The sequence below is a fragment of the Schistocerca gregaria genome, chromosome 4 (genome assembly GCF_023897955.1).
Source record: "Schistocerca gregaria isolate iqSchGreg1 chromosome 4, iqSchGreg1.2, whole genome shotgun sequence".
Lineage (NCBI taxonomy): Eukaryota > Metazoa > Arthropoda > Insecta > Orthoptera > Acrididae > Schistocerca > Schistocerca gregaria.
In genome coordinates, this window is record NC_064923.1 from 310,985,720 (window position 1) to 311,008,569 (window position 22,850).

The window sequence follows — 22,850 nt, forward strand, 5'->3', positions numbered from 1 at the left end:
CTTGAAAAATTAACACAAGTTTCTCGTCGGACCCAGACACCAATCCCTATGGAAGCGAAGACGACCTTAATTGTCATGATAAGAAGTTAGAGAACGAAAAGCTCTTACACCGTACATATGCAGCCAATTTTCACATACACCCTTTACTTAACGATGAATGATGAATGGATAGAGAGAGAGAGAGACAGAGAGAGAGAGAGAGAGAGAGAGAGAGAGAGAGAGACAGACAGACAGACAGAGAGATAGTTGTTCCTTTCAAGTGTTACACACTACTCAACTTCAGATTACGTACCCAGCAATCTAATACCGTTTTTTTGTAAATGTTTTTGGATCGGACATTTGAAACGATTTAATGTTCACAAGGTGCAGAGGCTGATCGCAGTTTCATAAACTTGCAGGAGAAACTACTACCAATTTCATAGTATGTAGCTCATATTTTGTAATCCCATAAAGAAATCCGGAAATTACATATGTGCCGATATCACATGTTAATCACACTAAAGAGTATGCCTGTTTTTTCAGTGGTGAGAATTCTTTAAGATCTGCCAGTCGTCTCTTTGATCCAGTCGACGTAGAACGAAACTTCGACGTACACCCCAGGAGATCCCTTTGTAACGCAAGGCTTCCTGGACCACGACACTATACCGATCTGAGTGCCGTTCACTAACAGCGGTCCACCTCCATCTCCCTGAAAAAGGGAAAAAGAGAACTGGGTAATCAAAAATGCAAAAAGTGTAATGCTACATTTGATATGATTCGAAGCATCCTTTTCAGCGCTTTAAGGTCGCTCACATGCAGATCAATCAGAACATTCAGGTAAGTTTGTAATTTTCGTTATCTTTCAAGATACTTCTAATTAATGAGGAACATTTTACAAACACTATTACCTGGCTGATGACAAATGTTATTGAGTTTATTTATTTATTTATTGAACTAAAACTCTTTTACCACTAGAAGAAAAATGTAGGTTTTATTTTTATTATTACTTGACGTCGATATTGCTGGAAGTTGTGCTTTAAAAACATAAGTCGCGATATATCTCCAAGCAATGTCTGAAGAGTTTTGGGATATCAAGGAAAACTGATCGGGAGGGAGGACCGCGATTTTCAACCTCCTCGGTCTGATTGCGACTGCAGCTCGTCGTGCAGTTCTGTCAACAATTTCTGCTTCATTTATTTGTCGTTCTCTGCAGTAGCATTACCAGCTGTTAATTCTTTATGAGTCATATAAAGCTGCATTCGTTTAACAATGCATCAAGTCATAAAACAGGCATTGTTATAGTTCAAAGGCCACACTATAAGCAACGCAGCGTATCTGGAGTAATTTTAAAGCTTTATGTGACAATATTTGCAGTAAACTTGCTAACATCTCGCAAATAAATCTTCATTTCTTAAATATCTACTAATGGCAGTTATAATTTCTAGGAAAAGTAAATATACTGAACGCGAAATATCTTGTAGAATTGATAGGGCTCAATGAAACGTGCAGGAAGTAATACCACATACTTTTGGAGGGTCCTTTCATTACTTGTCTCTGTGAAGCTACTGGACCCTGTATAAGCGTTACTATTCTACACGTGTAAAAATACCAGTTTTGGCTATTGTATGTGTGGAATGTACGTTAACATTTACAACAAAACCTATGGTTTGAGAGTGGACAATTTAATCCGTATGTAGCCATCACAAATAATAATTTTAGAACGCATCTGAGAAAGAAGTTGAAAAAATAAATTTAACAAGTAAACACTTCTGACTGGAGGGCAACAAGGTAATCGTAAACAGTAAGTGCATTTGATCAATGAGTAATGGAATCAATACGATTAAATAATGGAAGGTGCGACTGAGTTTCCAGCACCCACTGATATAGAATATAAAGAAATTACCTACAGCGAAGATTGTACAGGTTTAGTTAAATTTGATGAAGTGTTGAAATTTAGTGGTAGGAACAAATATGCTAAATGAGGTGAACGTTGTACAGTAATTGAAACTACGATGGTGATATTGGAATAAGGGAAAAGAATTAAGTTAGGGAACTGCGTAGGAGAAAGGGTAAGAAATTTTGTGATTCATTTTAAAAGTTTCAAGAGACGTAAATTTTGTAAACCGCAAGAAGAGAAGACGTAGGAAAGGTGATTAAATAGAGGAAGACTATAAGAGTAACACAAATGTGTAGGGATGGATGCCACAGCTCTTGGTTACCGTTGTTCATAAATGGTTGGATCAAAATTTAATAAAGATGAAGAATAAGCCGCAGCAAAAGGAATGGAGCAAAATATCACTGAAATTCTGAAAAGTGCATGCAGATGGGCTAAGTAAAAGAACTGCCCGTAGCTGGCGTGCAATACACACAGGAAAGGCGTGCGGCGACACGGAACGTTGCTTCGTGACCCGTGGTATTTGTCTTTTATAGCCACGATTGACGCTCGGAAGCGACGAGTGGCGGAGACGTTAAAGTGGAGCGCTGCTGTTTCCATTAACTTAAAATGTGAAAATGCGAGATCAATTACAGTGTAACGTAAACTGTAAACATTTCCTGTCCGTGCCATGCTACCGTCGCTCCTCCAACAGGCTTCCGCATCCTGTGTTCACTGCTCCTGTTATGAGAAGCTTTAAACACATAAGGAGCAAACAATTAATACTAGCGAATATGATATATATGGGAACAATTATGTCTTTGAAAAGAATGGGTAACTAAAGGAATAAAGCAGTCTATGACTGTAAGAAGCAACTACCAGAATGAAGAATATACGATACGAAAGGAAGCCTTATGAATTGCCTAGAAACGTAATCACAAGGAAATGAAAAACAACAGATGTAGGGTTACTGTGGTAGATATTTAATAGCGAGGTATCTGACGCTGTTTCATGGAAGGCAATAGTTAAGATCATGGAACAGTTTAAGACTTCAACAGTAATCTTTAATCGGGTATCATTTGCAGCATTTGCACTTGATCCATTTTAGAGGCTTCTGTGTCAGTATCGACGCGTTTTAGTAAAGCGAGCTGCGTTAACTCGCACTGTGAACAGATTCCTGTTATTACATACTATGTTGCGCTTACTTATCGCACGATAATGGCTACCTTAATTTCTGACGAGCACAAATGATTCATCAGATCATAATGATTAGGTGATCTGTCTTTTAAGACAAATGTCGACTGCTACTTCTGATACATTTGCGTAAATGAGGAAAAAATGACTGTTGGTGTATACATACTCCCGAAATAGTTTAGAGCCGAAATCGGCCAAAAGTGGTCATTCATACATGAGTTCTTTGTTAATATGTAAATAATTAGTGAGAAATTAGTATACCTTTCTAAAAATTCCGGATGTAAGACCGAATACTTGAAACTTACGCCAAATACCTTGCTGTTTAGCCCACGCTAACGTCCTGACTAGGAACGCGTCACTGGTGAACACGTGAAGTGCGAATGCGCACCCTTGTTCAGAGCAAGTGGCAGAGTATGGGGTGAGCTAAAAGAATCGAGAGACATTAACGTGGGAGGGAAAGTACTACGGCTTTACCAGCACATTTACAGGTACACGTCAAGAAGACACTTTGCTAGAACTAGGACTCCGGAACTGAACTGGACAATTTTATGACTTCTGTTCATTCCGGTACATTAATCGTCTCTGCACAATTGTGACAACAGTATATTTACAATATTTCTCTTATGTCAATCATAAAACGTCTTTTATTCACCTAGCTATTTGGAAAAGAATGTATACCGAACGGTACACGTACTACAAGGTTGGGAGTCAATGAGAAATCCCCAAGGGTTGCTCTGATACTGTACCCTCTTTACATTTACAGCCATCTTTGTACAGTTTTCGTAGAAATGGCGTCTAATGAGATTATCCGTTTTGTATGGATGATTATGGTGAGAGTAAGTATATTGACTACGCGACTGATGAAATACGTGCTTGTATATGAAAATTATCAGCTGGAGTCAAAGTATTTGTTACGATGGTACTACTTTCGGTGTACGAGAGGTGTGAGAAAAGCAATGAGACAGACTGTTTTTCTACCAAACTTTTTCTTCTTCAGAAAACGATATTGTCCACTTCAAAGTAATTCCCTTCGGCAGCTACACACTGCGGAGCGCTGAAAGGCTTTAACTCGTACGAATCTTAACGTGCTTTGAATGTTTTCCAAAATCCCAAAATGACATCACTTTAAGACATTTTTTAATTGATGTACAAGGACTAAGATCATTTACGCACGGTTGCAGCGGAACCACAGGAATATCTTTTGAGGTTAAAAATTCCGTGATGGAAGTGGTCGTGTGACATGGAACGTTGCCATGATGTAGTATCCACTTGTTTGCAGTGTCCGGTATCACTCGATTCACCCTTTTCCGAAACCATTTAAGGACCTCTTGTAAAATACTTGGCTGACAGTTTTTCCTGGAGGGAGAGGTTCCTCATACACGAAGCCCCTACTTTCAAAAGAAGCAAATCAGCTTTGTTTCGATCTTTGATCTGCACATTGGAGCTTTATTTCAGTCAAGTAGATGTGTCTGTGTACCACTCCTCACTTAGCCGTTTTGTCTCAGGATCGTACTCAGAAATCCAGGAATCATAACCTGTGATCAGACGACTGAACCATTCGTGTTCATTGCCATTTCCACCAAGAAGGTCCAACACACGTTTCATCGATTGTCCTCCTCAGTTCTGAGCTTTCTCGGCGCTATGTCACAAAGCTTTCGAATGTGCGGATTTTCGGTCATGATTTGATGTTTGATGAAAATGTTTAAGTTTAACGCGGCAGGCCGGCCGGAATGGCCGAGCGGTTTTGGGCGCTTCAGTCTGGAGCCGCGCGACCGCTACGGTCGCAGGTTCCAATCCTGCCTCGGGCATGGATGTGTTTGACGTCCGTAGGTTAGTTAGGTTTAAGTAGTTCTAGGGGACTGATGACCTCATAAGTTAAGTCCCGTAGTGCTCAGAGCCATTTGAACCATTTTTAACACGACACCCCTCATTGTTATTGTTAAATGTCAGTCTGATCTCACAAGTGCATGCTCATTTTAGATACTTCGTCTCCCTGAGTGAGGATAATCTGCAACGTGTTCTCAGCTTTCCAAAACTTATTTGTGGCAGCGAAAAACTTGTGCTCTATAAAAAGTTCCCCAAGGCCTATTTCAACTTTTCGAAAGTTACACTCGCAGATTCTCCAAACTTAACACAAAAGCTGATGGCATAACGTTGCGCTAATTTACACTTTTCCATGTTCCTAGGGAACAACAAAAATACAGCTTTACTAATGGCGCTCTCAAAAGTCACGCGATGGCTGTAAGCAGCTGAAACTCGGACTGAGCATCTGGAAGGGATGAATACACCGGTCTGCACAAGTAGGAAAACATGGCGTTGCCAGGTCGCTCGCAGTGTTGTGAGTCTCATTACTTTTCTGGCTCGCCTTATGTATCTTGTAATACATGCATTCCGAGAAACCAATATCTTTGACCAGAGGGGTTTACCTCACAGGTATTCTTCTGGCTTTGGCATCTTTGGTTTGACTGAGGTGTTCAATAGGAGCCATGGAAGAGCTGAAAGGAGAGTCAGCAGAATGAGCTGGTGGTCAGCCTGTGTTCGCGAGTTACACAGGAGGAACAGTGCGGGCTGCCGGCGGAACGGTCGCGTGTGTGAAGGGGCGATAGGCTGCGTCGCGGGCTAGGGTGCGCCCAGGCGCGAGTGCTGACTTGGGAGCTGCTAGTGGCTGCTGCAATGCTTCACAGGACTTCTTAGCCCCATGCAGCGTCTCACATTCTGCGGAACTACGAGTTCTCTCTTTAAATATTGGATCTGAACCTGTTTATTGTTGTTTGTACAATCAGATTTTGCTGAATTGTATCAATAAATTTTGACTCAATTAATATCTGTCCAGAAATTTTTTATTATTGTTCAGATTGCGGAAATCACTAGTTCCGTAATTGTTCTATGCATGCTAGAGGTAGAATGTCTCATTAAATAAATAAAAAAATATGTTTTTGGTGTATCCTCTACTGACGCTTCTACTCCACCAGTCATATCAATTGTTCATCTTCTGGCACTGGTTAAAAAAATTCATTGTCGCAGTCTGCTTTCTGATGCATTGCATATAGTTACCCTAACGTCAAGTTAAATAGGTTACCACCAGTGATGTTATAGGATGTCCGTAATAGCAATTAATACCAAGGCTTGTCTATTATCTTAATTTTAAAGCAACTTACATAACACAAGAGAAAGCAAAACGCTATAACCAATTCCAGAATGAGATTTTCACTCTGCAGCGGAGTGTGCGCTGATATGAAACTTCCTGCCAGATTAAAACTGTGTGCCCGACCGAGACTCGAACTCGGGACCTTTGCCTTTCGCGGGCAAGTGCTCTACCAACTGACATACCGAAGCACGACTCACGCCCGGTACTCACAGCTTTACTTCTGCCAGTATCCGTCTCCTACCTTCCAAACTTTTCAGAAGCTCTTCTGAGAACCTTGCAGAACTAGCACTCGTGAAAGAAAGGATACTGCGGAGACATGGCTTAGCCACAGCCTGGGGGATGTTTCCAGAATGAGATTTTCACTCTGCAGCGGAGTGTGCGCTGATATGAAACTTCCTGGCAGATGCTATAACCAATTATTTGACTAGTGACAGAAGGTAGCGTACGTAGTTTTGACCAGTGTCGGAAGCTGGTACCAAGCTAACAATAATTATGTTTTTCACGGCATGATACAGGTAGATAAATATGAAACATGTTGCAGCTGTGGAGCACAATATAAAAAAAAAATCCTTGAAATATTCAGTTGGTTCTGCAGACATAAATACACTCCTGGAAATTGAAATAAGAACACCGTGAATTCATTGTCCCAGGAAGGGGAAACTTTATTGACACATTCCTGGGGTCAGATACATCACATGATCACACTGACAGAACCACAGGCACATAGACACAGGCAACAGAGCATGCACAATGTCGGCACTAGTACAGTGTATATCCACCTTTCGCAGCAATGCAGGCTGCTATTCTCCCATGGAGACGATCGTAGAGATGCTCGATGTAGTCCTGTGGAACGGCTTGCCATGCCATTTCCACCTGGCGCCTCAGTTGGACCAGCGTTCGTGCTGGACGTGCAAACCGCGTGAGACGACGCTTCATCCAGTCCCAAACACGCTCAATGGGGGACAGATCCGGAAATCTTGCTGGCCAGGGTAGTTGACTTACACCCTCTAGAGCACGTTGGGTGGCACGGGATACATGCGGACGTGCATTGTCCTGTTGGAACAGCAAGTTCCCTTGCCGGTCTAGGAATGGTAGAACGATGGGTTCGATGACGCTTTGGATGTACCGTGCACTATTCAGTGTCCCCTCGACGATCGCCAGAGGTGTACGGCCAGTGTAGGAGATCGCTCCCCACACCATGATGCCGGGTGTTGGCCCTGTGTGCCTCGGTCGTATGCAGTAATGATTGTGGCGCTCACCTGCAGGGTGCCAAACACGCATACGACCATCATTGGCACCAAGGCAGAAGCGACTCTCATCGCTGAAGACGACACGTCTCCATTCGTCTCTCCATTCACGCCTGTCGCGACACCACTGGAGGCGGGCTGCACGATGTTGGGGCGTGAGCGGAAGACGGCATAACGGTGTGCGGGACCGTAGCCCAGCTTCATGGAGACGGTTGCGAATGGTCCTCGCCGATACCCCAGGAGCAACAGTGGTCCCTAATTTGCTAGGAAGTGGCGGTGCGGTCCCCTACGGCACTGCGTAGGATCCTACGGTCTTGGCGTGCATCCGTGCGTCGCTGCGGTCCGGTCCCAGGTCGACGTGCACGTGCACCTTCCGCCGACCACTGGCGACAACATCGATGTACTGTGGAGACCTCACGCCCCACGTGTTGAGCAATTCGGCGGTACGTCCACCCGGCCTCCCGCATGCCCACTATACGCCCTCGCTCAAAGTCCGTCAACTGCACGTACGGTTCACGTCCACGCTGTCGCGGCATGCTAACAGTGTTAAAGACTGCGATGGAGCTCCGTATGCCACGGCAAACTGGCTGACACTGACGGCGGCGGTGCACAAATGCTGCGCAGCTAGCGCCATTCGACGGCCAACACCGCGGTTCCTGGTGTGTCCGCTGTGCCGTGCGTGTGATCATTGCTTGTACAGCCCTCTCGCAGTGTCCGGAGCAAGTATGGTTGGTCTGACACACCGGTGTCAATGTGTTCTTTTTTCCATTTCCAGGAGTGTATCTAACATACCGGAAGAAGACGAAACTCAACTAGTATTGAACATTGTCTTATGTAACTTCTCATTCAATCAAATTTTTCACAGGCGCTCTCAACTACTATCGTTAGTACAACTGTAAAGCGAAGTAATACACAGGAAATCAAAAACTGGAAAGAAATAAAAGTAAACGAACATAAAATCTCCCGGGTAATTAATTGCTTCAATGGCTCTCGTATTTCCTCAAAAACTCGACCTTTCCGCATTCCTGAAGTAGTCTTCTTTAGTCTTGTAGTGTTAAACCAATCATCAGCATCATAGAGATTCTGAAGAATGTACTAGCATAAGAGTCAAAAAATCAGATTCTTCAGAAAGTAGGAGTATACAATGACGCGACGTTATCACCCGCAAGATTTTATTTTCATGGACAACAGCCAGTAACTTCAGCAGACTTGTACATAAAAAGAAGAACGTAACTCACACTGCATTCTCCCCTGCCTCCTTCAGGCATCCCGGCGCAGATGTCCTCCTCCAGAACCTGGTACTCGTAGCCTGCGTACGCCTCCTGGCAGTCCTCGTCAGACCACACCGGGATGTCAGCCTTACGCAGTGTTTCAGCTGAAGATTCAGACTGGAAAAATAATGTGCATCGATTTCACAAACGGTTATCGAAACGAATAACATTTTGGAACTCCCTAATTCGACAAATTCACTGACATTATCATAGAACTGTGAATAAAATTTTATACTTTTCAATTCTTGGCAGCATTCCTCCATCCTTAATGCCTAAGTCATTTAATTCCATATTCCGTGGACTATTAGCCGAATTTTCATCTCATTGAAGTGGAATGTGTCAGTATAGAGGTTACTTGTTCAGGATTTGCCTGGCGGACTAGTGACACGTTAGCTATTTACAATCTGTTAAGCACAAAACTTGTTTATCTATTATTCCGGAAAGAACATTTTAGTCTTTAACACTACTCGTACTACTAGTGAAACAATCCCGAGTTCAACATTAAGGGTAAAAATTGCGGCATGCTCACCAACACGCTGATCGGAACGCAACCGTACACTCATGCATGTTACTTGGGTGGCCTAGCTTCTGGGTGTTGTCCACTACCAGCACTGGGAAGGCGGTAATCACAGAATTACAGACTTGACCACCAGTCGGCTGCTCTCTCTAGCCGACCAATGGAATCGTCCTCTTACAACCTCCAGTTGCAATCAAAGCAAGTCCTCTTTTCGAGGATGGTACTGCTAAAGGCAAAGTACTTGGCGCCAAGATCACACTACTTCTCAGAATCTCGTCCCATCTCAAGTTTGGTGACGAGATACCTCATTTCTCGGTCTCAGCGAAGCTTGGAAAACTTCTCCTTACCCCATGAGTCTCCCACTTTTTCCTGTTTGGGACTACTACCACCTTTTCCAGTTCTTGACGTGTCATTAGCACCTAGTCTCCTGTAGGATCTAGCCTTTCTGTGATATTTCTTTTTTGATCTGTACCTAGTGGAGCCTCTGTTTTTGGCCAGGTCTCCCTGATTATGTCTTCTTTCCTTGACTGTTGTTGTAGTCTTTGTGCTCCTTATTCTTTTTCCATCGTTCCACCGTCGTGAATATTTCTTCTTCAGAAATTATTTCCTCAAACTTTGGGGTTCCGTTTTCTAACTCCGTGTCACATTTTCACATACGCCTTGCGCCTTTCACTGGAACTTCCATTCATGGGGTTGTCCATCTCTGAGGTCATCCATTCCCAGGGTCGTTTGATTTTGTGGTCATCCGGCTCCTAGAACATCCATCTGCAGGGTCCTCTGTTTGTGCGATTGTCCCCTTCTGGCCTGGCTATCTTTGGGGTCGTCCATCGTTAGGGTTGTCTGGCCTCTGGCATCAACTGCCTCCATGGCTTTGGCGAGGTGTGGCAATTTCATACTCAACCAACTCGTCAGGTGCTCTGCGCTCTATCTGCTGGCTTCTCCGGCTCCACCAGATTCCTCACCTGAACAGGGCCTTCTATTCTTCTTTCCCTCCATGAAACCAATTCTTCCTTTTCCATGGTTTTACATGTAATGAGGAAGAGAGTGCTCCAAGGCCTATTCAATGATTGCTCATTTCTGTTTCTGACTATTCTGTGCCAGTAGCGGTTGCTTCTACACTGGCATCCGATCCTCGTGACTGGCCACATTTCTAGCTGCCAGGGTTACATCTCACTTTTAACCATCTGACTAAAGTTACTGTCATGCAGATTTTCAACAAGGATGACAAGGCCAAGAGTCTGGATCTAACTATTTACCTTTTCTTCATGCATGTCATATTACGTTAGTTTACAGTCGAAATAAAGCCTGATAACCCATAATCATCACCATGCCCATTATCTGTCATTGTATTGATGAGCAGTTTGTACAGAAACTACTGTAAATGATTTTTATGTATATAATCATCTTTAGTGCAGCACGCTGAGATACGCTGCAAGAGTACAGCTCATAAAAATTCATTCCGTGCTGTTCTTACGTACAGGATTTTCACTGATACTTGCGTTTTTCTGCTGCTGTGAGTTGACGCTGGCTCACCTCTGTAGCTCCCCATCCGACCACGGTGGCTACGGTCCCGCCTGCTGTCTGCTGTCCCTGTTCCGGTAGAGGCACTGGCTGTACTCTGGGACCTAAAGTGAGAGGCTGCACCAGCTGGAATCAGTGAAAAGAATCGCTGTCAATACATTTTCCATCTTATTGTTGATTGGTGATCAGATGAAACGGATATTTGAAATATAATACATAAAATACCAACTCGTTTGGCTGTTAACCTAGTGCAAATCTGTAAGAGACGGCATTAAGAGATGTAGACATTTCAAATCCCTTTAGCGTGGCAGATTGTGATGAGTAGGTATTTGTGTTTTAAATTGTGATTCTGTTGACAAAACGGCTAGCAGCCTGCACGCTCAGAGCATAACTTTTGGGTCCGCTGGGCTTTGAGTCCCCATCCGGCGAACTGGTCACCAAAAGCAGAGTTGTGGAAATCAGGCCACGATTTGACACAAAATTTGGTGTTCAGCCATATACTGGTGATAAGTGTTTCTTCTATCACAAGGTTTCGAACCAGCTACATCTGAGTTGAATGCCACTGCACAAGCCCACCTTAGCAATCTCTGCTATGGAAGCAATTGGTGAAATAAAATAGACCTTTGAAATGTATGGGAGACAAACTAGATACGTACATCAAATGTGTACTCAGTGCCACAACTATGCAAACGTCGTACACTCACGACTTTAGCTTCTCAAAAAATTTTAAGATTGCTTCTGACCTGGAAGTTACTATTTGGGTTGGGTTATTGGCTCTACAGGTGCCGAATATTACCGAACCATCATTTAAATAAATCATGTTATTTACAGGATAATCGAAGAACTGGGAGAGGTCATCCTCAGGGAAGATCAATTTGGGTGCCGGTGAACTGTAGTAATACGAAAGGTAGTAGGGGTTTACTGATCCTACAATTTACCCTAGAAGACGCTTTAAACAAAGCCAAACGTAAGTTAATGACAACTGTAGGCTCAGAGGAAACTTTTGACAATGCTGACTGGATTACACTCTTTGAAATTCTGAAAGCAGCTAGGGTGAAAGGTTATTTAAAAATTCGTACAGAAACCAGATGACAATTACAACAGTCGGCATGCGTGGAAGAGGAACGGTGGTTGAGAAGGGAGTAAGACAAGGTTGTAACCCACCCCCGATATTATTCAGTCTGCACGGTCAGCAAGCGTTAAGAAAACCAAAGACATTTTGGAGAAAGGATTTGTATTCAGAAATAAGTTTACTGATGACACTGTAATTCTCTCACAGACAGCACATGACTTGGAACAACACATGAACGGAGTGGACATTGCCTTGAACGGAGGATGTAAGATGAGCACCAACAAAAGCAATGCTTAATGAAATGTAGTCGAATTGGATCACGCAATGCTGAGGGAATTAGATTAGGAAATAAAACACTAAAAGAAATAGCTGAGTTTTGCTGTTTGGACAGTAAAACAGAGGAGATGGCCGTGGTAGAGTGTATATGAAATGTGCACTGGCAATGGAACGAAGTGCGTTCGTGAAGAAGAGAAATTTGTTGACATCGAATATAAATTTAAGTATTAGTCTGGATTGAGTTTTGTACGGATATGAAACGTGGGTGATAAGCGGTACAGTGAAGAAGAGAATAAAAGCATCCGTAATTTGCTGCTACAGAAGAATGCTGAAGATTAGATGGGTAGATCCCACGGCCAATGACGAGGTATTGATTACAATAGGGAAGGAAAGAAACAGACGGGATCGGTTGATAGGTCACCTACTGAGACATGAGAGAAACACCAATTTAGTATTCGAGGGAACTGTGCATGTGGAAGGGTGTGGGGGCAGAGGGAGATGAAGGGATGAAAACAGAAAGCAGGTTGAAACGAATGTTGGTTGCAGCAGTTATTCGGAGATGAATAAGTCTGCAATGAAGAAGGGTGGACTGGATAGAGTAGCGTGAGAGTGTATCAACAAAAGTGCTGTTACATAGTTGCTGTCTGTACAGCAATAATTAAAATGGGAGTGCAATCGGAGTTCTCATCTCCATCGACATGAACACGGATACTCCACAAGCTACAATACGGTTCGTGGAGGTTACTCTGCACCACTGCTAGTCATTTTCTTTCCTGTTCCACTCGCAAATAAAGCGTGGGAAAAACTACTCTCTATAAGCCTCCGTATGAGCCCTAATTTCTCGTATCTTATCTTCGTGGTCCTTACTCGCAGTGTATGTCGGCGGAAGTAGAATCGTAGAGCAGTCAACTTCAAACGCCGGTTTTCTAAATTTTCTCAACAGTGTTTCTCGAAAAGAACTTCGTCTTCCCTCCAGGGATTTCCATTTGAGTTCCCGAAGCATCTCCGTAACATTTACGTGTTGTTCAAACCAGCTGGTAGCAAATCTAGGAGTCCGCCTCTAAATGCAGAGAAGAGTGTGGATGGGTGGAAAGAGAACACTGTAGGTCTCTATCAGGGAACAGACTTGTCTGATGACGTGATAGAAGAAGAAATAAGAGTCGATATGAAATCCATAGGCGAAGCAGTATCAGAATTAGAAATTGAAAAAACTTTGGAAGACTTAAGCTCGAATAAGGCAGAAATAATAGATAACATTTCATCAGAATTTCTAAAAGTGCTTGGGGAAGCAGCAACAAAACGACTATTCAGATTGGTGTGTAGAATATATAAATCTGGCGATACACAATCTGACTTTCGATAAAACATCATTAACACAATTCCCAAAGCTGCAGGAGCCGACAAGTTCGAGAATTATCCCACGATTAACTTAACAGCTCATGCATCCGAATTGCTGACAAAAATAATATATAAAACAACTGAAAAGAAAACTGAAGATCTATTAGATGACGATCAGTTTGGCTTTAGGAAAGGTGAAGCCACCAAAAAGGCAGTTCTCGCGTTGCGGTTGATAATGACAGCTAGAATAAAGAATACTCGAGACATGTTCATAGGTGGTGGCCACCTGGAAAAAGCATTCCACAATGTAAAATGGTGCAAAATATTCGAAAGTCTGTGACAAATAGGGGTAATATATCTGCGAGAGATGGGTACTGTATAATATGTACAAGAGTCAAGAGGGAAGCTTAAGAGTGGAAGAACAAGAATGAAGCGTTAGGATTAAAAAGGGTGTAGGGCAAGGACGCTGTCTTTCGCCGCTACTGTTCAACCTATACAATGAAGAAGCAATCACGAAAACGAAAGAAAGTTTCAAGAGTGGGATTAAATTTCAAGATGAAAGGATTTCAATAATAAAATTCACTGATATTGCTGTCCTGAGTGAAAATGAGGAAGTGAATTGAAGACAAACAGAACTCCGATAAAAGATCCCATGTGACAATTTCAGTCTTGTCATTCTTAATATAGGTCAGCGTGGTGAGGGAAGCCTACACCTTATTCCTAGTAAGCATGATAAGAAGATTTATAATCTCTGCATGGATCAGAAATTTGTTAATCAACAGGATGCCCAAAAAGCTCTCAAATTTCATGATAGAGTAGTTAATTTGACCCACATATTTTTATAAACACTTACAGGAATTGCTAGATAAAGATATGAATTTCAGTGTCTCCTTGCGCTTATGTGGAATAAGGTAAAAGAAATAATCGTGGAGACTGAAATGATCACTGACCTAGCTAAAATGAATAAGTTTAACGGCATCAGTGTTACTGTCAAAGCAAAAAATTCGTTGGCTACAGATATAAAGTCAAACAACGCGTCCAGTAAGGAAACTTACAACCGAGAAGTTCTAATCAATAGGGCAGACAAGGGTAATGTCACAGTCAGTTGCATCACTGAGGTAAAAACGTGTCACACAAACCTAAAAAAGAAACCGATGGTTCTGTCTTCCTGTTTTCGGATCCAGGAAAAAAGATCTGTAAATCGTACTAATCCACAATACGTTCACAAATTAAGGAGCCCAAAAATGGAAAAATCTGTTAGGTATGTAGTTAACAATACTACATCCCCAAATTACGAGTTGAATCGTGTGATGAATAAGAAAACTGAAAGAGGCCTTCACTTTTGGAATTCGTATGACGTAAAAAATCGTTCCGAGGTTGCTAACTTACTGGCTGACATTAAAATGCCTAATAACGCCAAACTTGCATTGCTGGATACAGCCAACTTGTTCGGTAAAAGGGTGCCTTGATATTAAAAAAAATAATTTACTGACACAAGAAAGTGAAAAATTATTGAACTGATCGAGCTACTGGATATGTAGTTATCCTGCAACTTCTTTGCTCTTAATGGAAAAATTTATTATGAGGAAGTGTGGCCTAGAATGGGCTATAGCTCAGCCGGGACTTTAGCGGAAATTTTTGTCAAAGATCCAGAAAATAATTTTTTCCAAGAATGCACTGTACTAGAAGAGATAAACATTATACTACAAGCGACACATCTATGACCTCCTTCTTTTAGTTAATGGGGACGAGGCTGACATACATAACTTCGCATTTTTAATAAACACTATGCATCCAGAAACCGGTTTTATATTTGAACTGGAGCAGGACTGCGCTATCAATTACTTCTATCAATTACTTAGACTTTTCTATTACTACACGAAATAATAAGCATATATTCGGTATTTACAACATACCTGCACGTACTGACGTAACTATTAACGCCCGCTCGTCACACCCTCAGTGGTATAAAATATCTCTTTTCCGTTGCATGATTCATTGTCTACTGCGGCTTTCTTTACAGCAGTGTGAACCTGAGATCCTTAAACCAGTGGTATAAAATATCTCTTTTCCGTTGCATGATTCATTGTCTACTGCGGCTTTCTTTACAGCAGTGTGAACCTGTGATCCTTAAACCAGGCTAGACCGTTCCTTACGCAAATCGTACCGTTACAAATGAAGTTAAATTTACAACAATGACCCACAACGGCCTTGCGTCACGAAATATTGAGAATTGCTTTTATAGAACGGATGTCAGGATTAGTACGCAAACTACTAACTCTCTTAAGGCGTCATACGACACCGGATAGGGCCAAAGCCCAAACTGTGTGAGTACAAGTTCAATTCGGTCAACTGCGACATACCATGGCATTACAGGCAGATCTTTTGATATGCCTTTCAGATGTCTTATCTATTATCATAATATAACACCTTTAGCTCGCGTATTCCCTCTGAAAGACGTACGGTGCAGAACATTGAGCAAGGGCTAGAGATATTACATACTTCAAAGGGAAGAACACTTTATTTGCTCGTAGAATTATCGATTTCTTCCACATGAAGAAGGCCTCATATAAAGTGTCGAATAACCAGACAGAACTGAGTCAGAATTATTTCTTCAAAATGTTCCATAAAAAGTTATAGAGTGATTAGCCGTCGCTAACCTGCGACTGCACATCTCCCGGCCTTGGCTCTCAGAACACTGCCGCTATCCGCCATCAAGCCGCGCGTGCCTGTGATGCTGCTGGCGGAGTTCCTCCTGCTTCACCATCAGCTGTCGCCTCATCTCGACGAACATTTTATCTTTCATCGTAAAATTCTATGATGAACAACAATGAAGTTCCTGCTGTTTTCGATGCTCTGTATTTTATATGTCTATTGGATCTCTGTTCGTCTATTATTCACTTGCGTTATTACATTAGGTATAAGTTAGACATTACGATCATTTTTAATCGTCATTGCTATGTTCCTTTGCAGTACACATACAAAACAATAGAGTCAATCTTTGCAAATGCAAGCGCTCGTGCGCCACCTGTTTCCCGTTTCGAGTACTTCGGCTGACCAATAGGAGCTCTTACATAATTCAGTTACTTTTCAAGTGTCTTGTCACGTTGGAGGGGGAGCATATTTTCCTTTTATCCTTCGACCTGTACACTATTTATAATGACGATAACTTCGTACTCCGTGCAGGAACATGCTTCTTTAAGATAGGGTGTGAGGGTTCCTTCTCATTCTACAACTGTTTGTCACATAATTTTATTATAAAACTATAGCGAACTCTTTGGCTTACAGGTACGAAACAGCTGACAATTTTTGCAACAGTTGCATATACTTTTCTCGAGAAAATACCTGCTGAACTATCGCAAATAATGATGTTTTGATGCAACTTCTTCTCATATAACTGGAAAATTTCCTACATTATTATCAGTTTGCGAGATAACGATTTCCCTTATTTTTGGCGTATGATATATCTTTTGTCCTGTTATGGGCATACTTAGCGCTACTTTGATGTTTTTATCATTTAACACACAACTATGATCCGACTTTTATTCTGTTATTTATATATTTGGCGCTACTCTGTACTTTGATGTTTTTATCATTTGACTCTCACGTATGATACGTCTTTAACATATGGCACGTTGCCAGTTAGCTATAAAGGCAGATTCCCTGTTTGATAGTTTTCAGCTATACTCTCCTGTTATTTTTATGGTTTTAAAATTAAATGGAATTAGGCACAATCTTCTTAAATTTTATTCCTAAATTAATCCCTGTTACGTAGAATTTTCCTCCTACAAACAGCTTGCTGCCAGTCAACGTTCTAGTACAGATCTTTGGCTTACATTTTTAACTTTGTGCCCTTACGTGACTGCACGTAAAATGCTTTACAGTTCATATTTCCGCTTTACCATATTTTGAATGATATGTTGTCTTATAAGCATCAACAAATTTTGTATTATTCTGTTAAATAGATTTGTGACATGTACACTTCCACTTTAGAAATGCGTCCCCATTTACACTTATGCTTAGCTATTCTACAGCGTTTTTGTATTCTCCTTGATTGTCCTTAATTTTCTTAGGCTACATCATTTCTTCCATGTGTTACAAATCTGAAAATCGTCGCAGATAGCAAACGAAGCTAGTTATCGTACTGTAACTGTGATAGGAAAATTTTGGTCCACATGTTACTTCAAAAAAGAAGTATTCAACAAAGTAAAGAAGAATTATAGGGTCTTTTGAGTGGAATAAATTATCATAATGAGTATAGAATACGGATAAAGTGCAAATCGAAGAAAGACGAAAGTCGTGAGAAGTAGCAGAAATTTATTACAATAATTGGTGACCACGAAGTAAATGGAGATTAGGAATTCTGCTACCTAGGCAGCAAAATAACCCATGATGGACCAAGTAAGGAAGACATAAACAGTAGACTAACACTGGCAAAAAGGGCATTCCTGCCCAAGAGAAGTCTACTAGTATGAAACATAGGCCTTAATTTGAGGAACAAATTTTTGAGAATGTATGTCCGGGGAACAGCATTGTATGGTGGCAAAATACGGACTGTTGGTGACTCGATCTGTCGAGCTGCCATTTGAGAACAGCATTCCAGGGGATGTTTTCCAACAGGATAATGCGCGCCCACATACCGCTGTTGTAATCCAACATCCCCTGCAGTGTGTCGACAAGTTGCCTTGGCCTGCTCCATCACATATATGTCTCCAATCAAGTACCTATGGGACATTATCAGATGACAACTCCAGTATCATTCACAACCAGCATTACGTACAACACAATATATACACGTTCACATGTTTTCATTCAACATTCTGGCTGTTACACCAGTTATTAATGGACCAGCATTTCACGGCGTATCTCTTTCTTACTTTAAACTCTGATGTTGTAGTGTTAATCATTAATTGTGTTACCTAAACAAATTATTCCTGAAATTTCATTACTATATATTAATTATTATTTGGCTTAGCGATTTTTTTCCGCCAGTGTAATTTCTGTAGAGGAAATACGTGCTGCTAGGGATCATAACTTTATCCTATGAAAACTCATAAAACACTGAACATAAGAAATTTTTAAAATGATAACAGTTGTCGATTTTTACCGCATACTGATGTTCTGCCTTACTCAGACATGTATATCATCACTTGATATGCATACAGGAGTCTGGCATTTACCTTAATCAGAGCTACGTCGTTTATGTAGTCGTAATGGTAATTTTCGTGGAAGACGAATTCGCTGACGTGGATGAGTACTCCAGTATCATTTCTCACACTGTTGGTACCGGCTCGGACGTCGGACACGCGGATCTCCTTCCTGAAACAGAAACAAGACTTCTCGGGTTACTTTACAGCTACCTAGGAACACGTTCCTTGGTGTTGTTGTGCTTTGTCACTTCGTATCACTACTAATCTTCCGTGAACTATGAGTAATTTAGAAATTCCATTTTGACCGATAAGAAAACAATAGAAACCTAAATATCCACAAATTGTGGCAGAAAAAGGAGCTCGATGAGACAAATAAATAGTGAGATACAACAAGACGTAACAAAATCAGATATGAAGTGTCATAATTAATTCATAGGAACAGTAGTTATCACACCAGAATTGAATAGTGATTGAACACAAAAACTTGAGCAACAAGAAACTAACAGGAATGCACAATACCTTTACTGATCTATTAACCCTCCTAATACCGTGGGGTCTATAACGACACCAGACCGTAATTTTCTGTAAAATATACCTTATTTCCCATTCCTAAAAATTATGAAAAATTCGGACTCTTCCTGAGTTAAGTAATGGGTTCGTAATATATTAATATAACTTTTTGAAAATATTTAGTTTTTCAGAAAATCAAGAGAGAACCACTGAATACCTTTGGAGTTAAATGTGACCCCATTTATCTCTTGCGGTATTATTACACAATAATGCTGCATTGATCTGTAACTGTTGCTGTATGTCCTTTATTTTATTCATGTAAATATTGTTGTAACATGTGATTGTTGCCAATACTTTATAAGCCGACAGTTATTTGTTCCATACAAGTGGAGACTGCTATTGTGTGTGTTGCATTTAGTGGAAAATGTCTCGTCATGTTTCCGAAGATGAAGTGCTTGAAATATTACTGCAGGATAATCCTCTGTCTGGAGAATCAAATAGTGATATCAGCGATATAGTTTGTGATGTCTCATGCAGCGATGGAGAAATTAACCTCTTAGAAGAGAATATTCCTCAATCAGGCGGAAGTTCAGAAGAATATTTGGACAGAGCAGATGTCTAGCCTGAACAGGAAGTGACACATATTTCTGACGTTATGTCTAAGTACACATTGTATTTTTGTAAATGTGGGTTAGGGTCTAGCACCAAGATATACACTTTGTATTTTTTTCTAGGTCTAAAAACAAGGAAGAATTGTGGCACAAACACGAGTTGAGAAGAGCTTGAGCAAGAGAAGAGAGATGGAACATAATGCGAATGAAGCCAGGTCCAACAAAATTCGCTGTGAAAAATGTAGACTCCATAGAATCAGCTTTTCAGTTGTTTCTTAGGAGAAACAATGTTGATGTAATTCTGAAGTGGACTAACACAGAGGGTAGTCTTGTTGATGGAAGTAAACGGAAACCAGTAGATGCAGTTGAATTGAATTGCTTTATCGGTGTCTTGATCCTAGCAGGTGCTTGCAGGGCCCATAATGAAGCAGTTACACATCTGTGGAACGAAGAGGATGGTAGACCCATTTTCAGTGAAGCAATGGCTAGAAATCGCTTTACGCAAATCTCAAGGTGCATCCGATTTGATGGCGCAGATGCGAGACGTCATATCCCTGCTCCTGACAAGCTGACTCCCATTAGAGAAATGTTTGAAATGTGTGTATACACATTTCAAGGAACATATGTTCCTCACAGTAACGTAACAATTGATGAACATTTTGTAACATTTCGTGGTAGATGTCCATTTCGGCAATATATTCCTTCAAAACCAGTAAAATACGGATTGAAATAATGGGCTGTATGTCATAGTGCAACATCTTACGTTCTCAATCTACAAGTTGACACTGGTCGACAAGAAAATGAGTCTCGTGAAGTTGCTCAGGGCAAGAGAGATGCTTTAGATATGGTGAAAGGCTCAGAAAACAGTGGCAGAAATGTAACAACTGACAACTTTTTCACTAGTTTGGCGAGAGAACTTCTGAAAATCAATCTCACACTCTTAAGAGCAATTAGAAAAAATAAAGGAGAACTGCCACAAGCTTTCACTCAGACCAAAGGTAAAGTCAAATTTTCATCTATTTTTGAATTCCAAGAGCATGCTTCAGTTGTTTCATATTGTCCGAAAAAGGGAAAAGTTGTAACTTTGCTCAGTACAATGTATTCAAGGAAGGAAGTGGAAGATTGTGAAGAATGCAAGCCAGTAATTATTCTGGATTATAGCAAAACAAAATCAGGAGTAGATACCGTGGACAAGCTGGTTAGAGAGTACACTTCAAAGAGGATGAGCAGAAGGTGGCCAATGATATTGTTTTATTATGATTGATATCAGTGCAGTGAATGCATTTATCATATGGCTACATCTTACAGAAGACTGGGCAGAAAGGACCAACTATAAGAGACGGGCATTTCTCATAGAATTAGGGAAGCAGCTCGTCGGAAGAAAGCCAGACAAAATTATTTCCCTAGTACTTCCATCAACAGTATAGACAAAAAAAAAGATGAAGGCGTCCGTTTTGTAAAAGGTCTGAGGATAGAAAATTTACCGATAAATGTTCGAAATGTGGATGTTCTGTGTGTAAAAACCACTCTGCAATTTATTGCTGTAAGTGTAATGCGTCATAAAAGTCGATTCGGAATTTAATCAAAAATGTTTGTAGTTTCATGAGAATCGTTTCTAACTTTACCGAAAAATTTAAAAAATATGCTTTTTAATTTAATGTAATGTCACTGACATAATGTTTTAGATTGTGGGAAACATATGGAATGTGATTTTTATTCTACCATTATTAAAACTATCCTAAATAAAGAATAAATTCCGTTGGGGTCACTGAAGACCCCAATGGTACTCAGTGTAACAAGAAATACTCGGTATTAGAAGGGTTAAAATATGCTGGAGAGGAAGCGAAGCTTTATCAGTATGAAATAAGTATAACAACGAAACTCTACCATCGGAATTTACGATAAAAACTATTAACCCGCCCAATAAAAGAAATGACAATGAAGTAGTCAGATTAACATTTGATAGCCGTAGAGTGACAGCAATCTGTTCAGGATTGCAGTAGCAACAACTTAGATTACTGACTAACCTTGCCTTGATAAAAAAAATGGTTCAAATGGCTCTGAGCACTATGGGACTTAACATCTATGGTCATCAGTCCCCTAGAACTTAGAACTACTTAAACCTAACTAACCTAAGGACATCACACACAGCCATGCCCGAGGCAGGATTCGAACCTGCGACCGTAGCGGTCACGCGGTTCCAGACTGAAGCGCCTAGAACCGCACGACCACACCGGCCGGCCGAGGTCAGTAGTGTAACTGTATAATGTAATGGTGATGGCATACTATGCCGAAAAATATTTCGCAAATAAAAAGGTCTTGCATTCCTATATCCGGTCGGGCACTACTGAGGAAGACGTTGTCATCAGGAAAAATAAAATGGACGTTCCTACGCCCATCTACCCACTAAGCAAGCCGTAAAAGACACTTAGCAGAAATTTGGAAAATAATTAAAGTTCCGTTGGGAAAACTAAAACTTTATGTGGTTTGTCGATGAAACTATAATGTTGTCAGGGACGGCAAAGAACTTGGAATACCAGTTGAACACAACTGACACTGTTTTGTAAAGAATTTACAAGATAACCAAAAAAAGGGCAACAATGTTAATGAAGTGTAGTGGAGTTAAGTCACCCTCACCCGACAGAAAAGAGCGCTATGTGAAAACACTTGTACATTGTTCAGGAATGATATTAGATGCTGATAACAAGTCCCTGGAGGAGAGACACCTACGCATGGCCTTCATGAACAAGAGATACAAAGTGCATCCAAAAAATGAAGTGATTTCAGACAAGAATCAAAGTAAGATCACGGACGAGAAGCAGGAAAAGAAACTTGCATTTTTACCGTTCTGTGGTTTCGAGTCGGGCAATGTAAACCGTTCGATGAAAAGACACAAAATCAAGTAGATCTTCAGATCTCCGACAAAAATAGTGCAATTATTTAATCCAGGTAAAGATGCACCAGGTCTCAGAACATCTGGGATCTACAAAATATATTGCAAATGTGGCTTATTAATGGGAATCAGATACAACTTTTTAAGAGTAAGTTAAGAGAGGAATTACAGGGTGAGCTGTCTTAGAAAGAGATGATAATGTCAGATACAGTTTCGTCCACAGTAATTTTGTACGCATATTTGAAAGTAG

General features: G+C 41.0%; 1 protein-coding gene across 1 annotated transcript in view; it reads right to left on the reverse strand.

Moving 5' to 3' along the window:
- Window positions 1-371: 371 nt before the first annotated feature.
- LOC126267212 (trypsin-1-like) overlaps window positions 372-22,850 on the reverse strand; it is a 45,630-nt gene continuing 23,151 nt past the window's right edge. The window contains exons 4-7 of the mRNA XM_049972185.1: window positions 18,617-18,755; window positions 10,763-10,876; window positions 8,680-8,829; window positions 372-688 (exon numbers count right to left, since the gene is read on the reverse strand). Of these exons, the coding sequence (XP_049828142.1) occupies window positions 536-688; window positions 8,680-8,829; window positions 10,763-10,876; window positions 18,617-18,755 (556 nt within the window). The 3' untranslated portion in view covers window positions 372-535. The remainder of the gene's footprint in view (window positions 689-8,679; window positions 8,830-10,762; window positions 10,877-18,616; window positions 18,756-22,850) is intronic.